The sequence below is a fragment of the Camelina sativa genome, chromosome 13, assembly GCF_000633955.1.
Source record: "Camelina sativa cultivar DH55 chromosome 13, Cs, whole genome shotgun sequence".
NCBI classification, from domain to species: Eukaryota; Viridiplantae; Streptophyta; class Magnoliopsida; order Brassicales; family Brassicaceae; genus Camelina; species Camelina sativa.
In genome coordinates, this window is record NC_025697.1 from 15,005,316 (window position 1) to 15,015,014 (window position 9,699).

General features: G+C 31.2%; 1 protein-coding gene across 1 annotated transcript; it reads right to left on the reverse strand.

Moving 5' to 3' along the window:
* On the reverse strand, positions 2,482–4,922 carry LOC104736813 (trihelix transcription factor GTL2-like). The gene is made up of 2 exons (XM_010456869.2): positions 4,413–4,922; positions 2,482–3,953 (listed from the first exon to the last, which is right to left on the reverse strand). Exons 1-2 carry the CDS (start codon positions 4,787–4,789, stop codon positions 2,510–2,512), a joined length of 1,821 nt encoding a protein of 606 aa, XP_010455171.1. The 5' UTR covers positions 4,790–4,922; the 3' UTR covers positions 2,482–2,509.

The following is a 9,699-nucleotide window of genomic DNA, read 5'->3' on the forward strand; positions in this document are numbered from 1 at the left end:
GATTCTTCTTTCACATTTATTTTATTTTCTTTTTAAATTATTTTAATTTTTTATCTAATATATTTAGTTAATAAAATTTATGATTTTTTCTGCATATGATGTAATTTAATTTTTTTAAAACAGACAAATATTTCTCAACTGATGAATAAACGAAATATACAAAATGCCCTACATCACCTAAGAAAAACTAGGCAAAGATTCAAAGTCATATTAATAAAAAAGAGACCAAAATGATTCTGAATACGAATCAGCATAAACCTTGATTTATCAGGCATTGGAATTAAAAAATTTATGCATTTTTTATGGCTCTTTATTTTAAAGAATTTTAAATATTAATAACTTTAAATATTTAAATGTGTAACTTTTTAAATTTTTTTAAAGATTATTAATATTTCAATTATTAAAACATTTATCTTTTTATAAAATGTTTAAGATATGAATAATATTTAAACTTTATAAGAAGTTCAAATATTATAAGTATTTCATATTCTAAAATAATAAAATTTATTCAAACATTTTAAATTTTAATAATATATACAAATTAAAATATCACATGACGGGGTTATATGGTAGGACATGTTTGAATTGATTTTAATAGAAAATCAAAATATCATTAATTCGGTGCTACACGGGTAAAATATCATCTCATTATTTTTTGAACTTTTTTAAAACTATAAAGATTATTAATATTTCAATTATTAAAACATTGAATTTTTATAACTGTTTAAGATATTAATAATATTTAAACTTTATAAGAAGTTCAAATATTATAAGTAGTTCAGTTTCTAAAAAAAAGAAACTTTTATTAAAATATTTTAAATTTTAAAAATATATTAAGATTTTTATGAAGTTTTTTCTACGGTGTATAACGAATTAAAATATCACATGACGGGTTATAGACATGTTTAAGTAGATATTAATAGAAACTTAAAATGTCATTAATTCGGTGCTACATGGATAAAATATCATCTCATTATTTTGTTAACAATATGAATATTAGATTAATAGACTTATCTAATTAAATCGATTAATTAATATTGTAACAAAATAATTAATATGCGGTATAGTGTAGGTTAAGTCATATAATTAACAATCAAATATTTAGATTTTTATGAAGTTTTTTCTACGGTGTACATCGAATTAAAATGTTACACGACAGGTTATAGACATGTTTGAGTAGATATTAGTAGAAACTTAAAATATCATTAATTCGGTGCTACATGGATAAAATATCATCTCATTATTTTGTTAACAATATGAATATTAGATTAATAGACGTATCTAATTAAATCGATTAATTAATATTGTAACAAAATAATTAATATGCGGTATAGTGTAGGTTAAGTCATATAATTAACAATCAAATATTTAGATTTTTATGAAGTTTTTGCTACGGTGTACATCAAATTAAAATATCACACGACGGGTTATAGACATGTTTGAGTAGATATTAGTAGAAACTTAAAATATCATTAATTCGGTGCTACATGGATAAAATATCATCTCATTATTTTGTTAACAATATGAATATTAGATTAATAGACGTATCTAATTAAATCGATTAATAAATATTGTAACAAAATAATTAATATGCGGTATAGTGTAGGTTAAGTCATATAATTAACAATCAAATATTTAGATTTTTATGAAGTTTTTTCTACGGTGTACATCGAATTAAAATGTTACACGACAGGTTATAGACATGTTTGAGTAGATATTAGTAGAAACTTAAAATATCATTAATTCGGTGCTACATGGATAAAATATCATCTCATTATTTTGTTAACAATATGAATATTAGATTAATAGACGTATCTAATTAAATTGATTAATTAATACTGTAATAAAATAATTAATATGCGGTATACTGTAGGTTAAGTCATATAATTAACAATCAAAATACAATATATAATTTTAAAAAATAAAAAATCAAATAAAATTAACAAACAGAAATTAATATTTTTATCAAATAACTTAAACTGTAGTGTACTGCAGGTCAAATTCTAGATCTACTAGAATAGATCTTAAAAAATAGATGTTATTTAAAAATAAGTTATATTTAACATATGATTATTCAACATATTCAACGTATGATTTATATGATTTCATACCATAGTGTTTGAACAAAAAAAATTTAAATAAATAAAACAATCATATATAAAACATTTTAAATAAAAATTATAAAATAAATGTTAATCCGTGCTATCTAATTCTAGTTTTATATAATAAAATGTATGTATGTGAAATTCATGTGAAATAGAAGCTAGAATTAGATTTAAAGTTTAAACAGTAGTTTATTCAAGTTCAACTGAATTTTGCTGTTTGTCGGTGCACGTGTACGGTCCAAGTCCCCTACATACGTTTCCCTCTAATCCGTAAAACAGTAAATGACACTATTCATATATATATAACTTTTTCAACAAAAATGAGGTTTTAGCAACAACAAAAAAAAAAGCAGAAAAAGAGAATAAACAGATGATATTATATATATATATATATAATTTATTTATTAGAACTCAAGATCGAAACCTGAAAACGGAACATTGCTTTTATCGCCGGCACCATCTGCTGCATCTACATGCATGGGTGCAGGAATATCAGGATCTTCGGATCCAACCTCGGGTCGGGTTTGTAGATCTCCGGCTGACGTGGCGGTGGCTGTGGTGGTGGTCCCGGTGGAGGGTTTGCTGTACAAAGCTGTGAGTTGGTGAAAATAAGGACAAGTCCTCGAGTCAAGTGGTCTCTTCTTGTTAACATCTTTTGTCTTCCTAAAATACTTGTTGATGTTTTCCCATTTCTCTTTGCATCTCTTGGCACTTCTCTTGTACCCAACCTCCAACATTTTCTTGGATATTCTTTCCCATAATGGAACAGCTTTTGAGGATGATGATAATGAGTTCCCATCTTTATGATCATCATCGTTCATGCTACTGATACTGCGTCTGATGTTGATAAGGGCCAACACTTCATCCTTCGGCCATCTCTTGCCGAGATCACTTTTATCATCACTTTTTGGAGGTTTTGGGTTTTGGGTTTTGGTTTTTAGGGTTTTAGTTGAAGTGGGTTCAAGTGAGTTGTCATTGGTTAAAGGGTTATGTGGAGTTAGGGTTTGATGTAATAGTGATGATGAGGTTTGAAACTTTTTACTTCCTTGGGTTTGTGGTAGAGCTAAAGAAGACGGGTCTTGAAAAGCGCTTGTTGGAATTTCGACATCAAGATCATGGTCTGTGAACTTGGATATGAACTTAATGATGTTGGTGTTTCTATCACTAGCAATGGCTTGTTCTTGTTTTCTAATCTCTACCTCTTTGTTGAGCCTCTCCATCTCTTGTTTCTTCCAATCTTCCTCTCTTGCTATCTTTTCTTCTTCCTTCGTCACCATATCTTCTAGAAGCTTCTTATGCATCTCCTCTTGTTGTGCTATCATGCTCCTCACAAGACCCTCACAAAACCCTTTCAACACACCAAACCTCTCCTTCTCTTTCTTTCTCTTCCTCTTCTTCTTCTCCCTCATGATCATCATTAAGCTTGATGATGATGATGACTTCGCATCATCTTCTACGTTTCCGACTTTGCCTACATTAATGGAGTTTATCTTATTCCCCATTGATGCTTCTTCTACTTGACCCTGATCCTGATCTCTTAATTTGTCCTCCTCCATTAAGTCTTGTACCGTTTCCTCCACGTTTCTTTTTCTTTCTAGGGAATTATTCCTCTTGTTTTGGTTATCCCCAACTTCTGATGAGACATGCTCATCATCATGACCATGTTGATAAAACTCTTCAACCTCACTAAATATCCTATAACTATTTCCCTTGTTGTTGTAATTGCTGATGTGTTGATGATCATTAGTGTTGTTGTTGTTGTTACCATTGAAATATCTTCTCTCTTCGTCTTCAAATTTCTCTTTGCATTCTTGTGGACTCCTCTTAAACCCAACTTCTGCCAACTTTCTACAACATCATAATTTCATAAACGACATAGTATCATTTATTATGTGAATATATACTCACGCACATGTACATATATTTATATATACACGGATACACCAATAATATACACATATTTATATCTATAAATTTCATCGTTCGTTTATTTTTAAAAATGTATTAAAATGTCACAAAGATGCCAATTATGTATCAATAAAAATAGGTATTAATGGCCAATCATTTGTTAACATCAAAATTAAATATCCCAAAAATGTTTATTCGAAAGAAACAAGATCTAGTCTATCAAATCAACTTGTGTAGCCTGAATTCCCATATATAAATGTTTTTAAGTTTTATCAAACCAATGTACATGAACACATATAAACACTGAATCAAGAGACTTTAGGTTCAGTCCATATGCATATACAGAAAAAAAATTTATATAGATAACTATTGATGCATATAATTAGAAGTAATATGTACCTTGAGGTGTGCTCCCAAGTGAATTCAGGGAACCAATTCTCAACTGTAGATCTGAACCTAAGTAGAGCAAGAACTTCATCACTACACCAAGGATGGTGATGATTATCGCCATCATGATCCGTGTGGCATATCCACTCAGCAGGAGTAGGACCACCATCTTTGATGTCATGGTGATGATGATGATGATGGTGGTGAATGGTCTTACGGCTATCAAGGCTCAAAATATGCTGAGCTTGATGATTGGTGTTATAAGAAGCAAATGAAACAGGAAAAGGGAGTGATCTTTCCGCGGCCGATTGATGCGGCGGAAGCGGAGAAGCTGGCGGTGGAGATGCTATGAACCGGTGGATCTGCTCCGGTACTCCACCATCAAACATTTTCTTTTATTCTTCTTCTTCTTCTTCTTGTTTTTGTTTATTTTTTTTTTCTGTTCTTTTTTTCGTTTCACTTCAGAGCTATTCACATCGAAATCTCTCTTTTCTCTCTCATTTTGGTCTCTCTTTTTATATTGCTATTTTCTTTTTCATTTTGAGGGCTAGAATTGATATTTTTTTTGAAGTAAAATATCTTTGGTTGGTTTTAAGTCATTAATGTATACTTATTGTTTTTTAGAAATATCTTAAATATGGGTTTTATTTCATTTTTCCCTGATTGGAGTCTATATTGTTGATTGTACAAAGAAAATTAGTGAAACAGAATACAATAATACATTATAGTAATTTACAAGCATACCTGCATAAAGGATGATGAAAACACTTTTTTATGGTTCTGTTCTATTAACTTTATAGAGAATCTTCGAACCATTCTTGAATTATTTGGCATATATGTAGTTGCCAACTAAACGAATTGAGATTTTTCAAGTATGATGTTTTGAATGTTACGGTCCAATTTTCCTATTGATGGATAAATTAGGTGCTAATTTTCCTAAAAATATCAAGAGGAACTTTCTGATAATCAAATTTGTAGATAGTAGCAATAATATACATTATGTTTTTGTTCTTATCTTTCCATATAATATTAAATCTTATCAATAATGAAATTAAAAGTCAATTTTTTACTCAAAAAGCTACCTTGTAGATAAACACGCGTATACAGTCCAAGTTTATTTTTATTGTTCTTGCATAATAATTGACTGATAGTGAGAGTTATTATATAAATGTAAAAAATTATATTTAGTTTCAATTTACAAAATGGCAAAGACAAAGACAATATTACTAAAAACGCCAAACATCACCTCTCTCTCATTTATCACTGACATTTTGTCCAAATACAATAAATCGAATCATTTAGCCCATGTTATTGCCACCCCTTATGCTCAAACAAATTTAGTGAAACCTACGCATTGAAGGAATACTTGTATTGTATGGTTGAAAACTAAAAAAAAATATTAGAAAGCTGGTTTTGAGATTCATATTTTATAATTTTATCGTAAATTAAACTCATAGGATAAAAATGGGCATGCGGCATGAGCACATTCTTTAATTTGTACTAAAAATAAAGTAATGAAGCAAAAGTTACTGAGATTCTTCGAATCTACCGAAAACAAACTCGACCAACAACAACCAAAAAAAAAGAAAGAAAGAAGTCAGTCGACCACCATCAGATTATTTATTTTTAATTAACGTCAATTAGTATGTAGTTTCTTATTTAAAAAAAAAATTTCATAACATACTTATACTACAATTGTTACAGTTTACCGTCGGCTAATACCTATAATTTCTTTTGTCAATAGTAATTAATGTATATTTTTTTTTTACTACAAATCCTTCAACAAAATCCATTAATTTATTAAATGAAATTACTTTGTTTTCTCTCTAAATAATTTTTGTTTTCGTTTTTGTTTCCTTTCATGCTTTAATGATGAAATAAATTACTATATCATTTGATATAATTAAAACACATAACTTCCACTTCTTTATCAATGGTTGTATTTGATGTATCATGTACATTGTAACACATTTATAATTTGATATAATTAATTTGCCGGTATAAAAAAGAAAATTAAATGTATAACTTGATATAGATAGATATAGTTCGACGAGTGATCTATTTTTTTCACCTCATTGATTTCTGAGACGACCAACATTTTCAGTAGGAGAATATAATATAAATTACTGGTTGTCTTATTTTTACATAAATTATTCTTCTATTTATTATGATACTATATAAAATATTTGGCAAAAGAAAAATATAGAAATTTTGGAGGTACATTAGAATCCTATGCAGAAGCAGATGCAGATGATAGTGTAATAAACGGCAAGCGGGAATGGCAGGGCACGTGAATACATGCAGGAACTGGGTCCTCTTTTTTTTAATATTTTTTTTCATTTTAAAAAACTTTTTATAAAATATAGTAAATTTTTAATGACCCCATTGATTTTGTCTTTTAGGTTTTCACTCATATGCTTCTCAGGTCCACCTTATTTATGGTGCACCTCTTTTTCTTTTGTCGACTTGTCGTTATTGCGTCAGCGATTCTATTGGATCATGTAATCACAACACTATTAGGACGAGGTACGTGCAANTAGTGTAATAAACGGCAAGCGGGAATGGCAGGGCACGTGAATACATGCAGGAACTGGGTCCTCTTTTTTTTTTTTTTTATATGTTTTTCATTTTTAAAACTTTTTATATAATATAGTAAATTTTTAATGACCCCATTGATTTTGTCTTTTAGGTTTTCATTCATATGCTTCTCAGGTCCACCTTATTTATGGTGCACCTCTTTTTCTTTTGTCGACTTGTCGTTATTGCGTCAGCGATTCTATTGGATCATGTAATCACAACACTATTAGGACGAGGTACGTGCAATTCTTGCTTTCTTCTTCTTTCTTTTTCTTTCTAGCTAGTGTCGGCTTAAATTACTTTCACATCTACTTCTTGTCCAAAAAAGACTTATGTGAAGGATGTGAACAAATTTTTTTAAAAAGACTTATGTGAATCTTTTGTTATTCTAAACTTATGTTTCCTCGCTGACCATATGAATTTGTTTTTTTTTTTCTACTTACAAGTTAGAAGTCAAGATGATCTGTTTTGTTTAAAACCATTAGGGAAGCCAAGCGATCTTTGGTTTATTTCCCTTGAATTGGAGTTGGAGTATATTTAGGAGAGATGTAGGATCTTGATCTAGGCTTGAACTCTTCGAAAAATGACGTTGCAACCCAAAAGAAAAAAACAACTATTAGCTTGTCCAATTTGGGCCGTCTCTTGTCACTTGAAATTTCGACACCATATGCCCACAAAAATGGAATTAACTGCTTTTTTAAGCCATGCAAAATGGAGAAGCTTATTGTTTAACAAATCAGAGAAGGAAAGTCAATCATCAGTGAATCTTGCCACTAAATTTTCGATCATAGTTTATCACTGTAGATATTTTAATAACAGAAGATAATTTATGTTTCAATATAATTACCTAGTTTTGGTCTTGGTGTAGTTTGTGGGTTAAGGTTTGATGAGCCGCTTGTTTGTTTTATGAGCTTCTTCCTTGTTAGACATGTTACCCATTTTGGTTTAGGCCTTTTCTATGTTTATCGTTTTGCAAGGGTTGACTCCAATGAGTTTGTACTCATCTATGATCCTAAAAAGTCAATAACTATGAAAACCCTTTCACAAAAATATAATCACTCGTTAAAACCATAAGTTTGTTAACTGAGAATCTGAGATAAGTCTTACACATCGTGGATAGAATAAAGCCTCTAGCTTATCAAAATTCTAGTCTATTTTCTGAGAATCAATCAATCAGATCTTCCATTTTCAGATTCAAAGCAACAAAAACACTCTTCATCAATGGAGTTCTCATTTGTTCATCATAAACCAAACGATGAACCCAAATCAAATGATTACCTAGTAACAATCATTTTTCAAAGATCCTTAAAAAGCAAATCAGGACCATGTATAAGGCTTCTCCAAACATAAGTAGGGCGGTGTAGTGACCCACACTAAGAGATAAAAAGCCAAATAAAATTTTCGAAGAAAAAGATCCGAAAAAACTCATAAAGGAGACAAGAAAATAAAGAAAAACAACTGAAAGATTTCCGAAGAAATATCAATAAGTCAAAAAATGACCCAACGGTCAATGCGAGACATGAGAGCCATCGAACCATCGGAGGAGAAGACTGATAGTCATGGGATTTTCTCTGATAGAAAGTCTTAAAAACTACAAAGAAGAGGAATGATCGAGCCAAAAGTAAAATAAGACAAAGGACCAACGAAAATTATCGAATAGCCAATATGCCAACGACAATGGTACTAGAAGGCTAACGATGGTGTCGGGAGATCAGCGTACCCACTGTCGAGTTACCAAAAGTCCAGCGACCGCATCAACAACAATACGTACTAGAAGCCATTAGAATTACATATCTGACGATGGTGACATACGAATGGGCGTTTTAATGTCCTTGGTCGAAGAATATCGAAGCACTTTGTAAAGTACGACCCCAGAACAAGAAATTCTCGAAGAAAGTCGATAATTTCTGACCCATGGTCGAGAAACATGCGCTAAAACATGAAAAGAGAACGAATAAGAAGGATGGAAGCCACATCAATGCTAAAGGATCGAAGAACGATCGAGATTCGGTGTCATGATCAAAGAACGGTGCCACATGCAAAACGATGGTCAAAAAAGGGACCCAAAAGGACGGAAACACGAAAAAGAATAGAAGGTTCTTTGCTTAGTTTGCAAAAAGCCACTTGGCTTACAGATGGAAAAGAAAACATGCATAAATGAAGAAGGAAGTCACTTGTTCTCAGTCTTGCCATTTGTTGCAAGATATACCAATTGTACGCCCAAAAGAAACTCAAGCGCCACTTGCAGTACTGCGATTTGTGCAGCACCACTTGCAGCGCTGCGATTTGTGCAGCGCCACATGTCAACGCATGCACAACACTTGTCACAAAAACAGGGAATTTATCAAACGCCTATAAATACAGCCCTTAGGCTATATTTTCAAGTTCTTTTGCCCAGAGAAACACAATTAAAACCTCTCTAAAGACTTGATCGCTTAAGAAGAACAAGACGAACGTCTGTTGGCGCTGAAGATCGAGAATTGGTGTTGAAAGTCGAGAAGAGAGCTGTCGTCTGATCTGCTGGTGAAGAAGAGTCTGCACGCTCAATCAATCTGCTGCCTAGAATCTTCTGTGAGTTGTGGTCGATTGTGTGAGATTTTGCATGAGCTATAGGGCTTTTGTACACATCCATTGCTTGTTGCATCTAGTTAGTTGTATGCTAGATTCACCTTAGCTAAATGAGTTGCATGTTAAAATTTGGTAGGAATTCTTGTTGGATTCT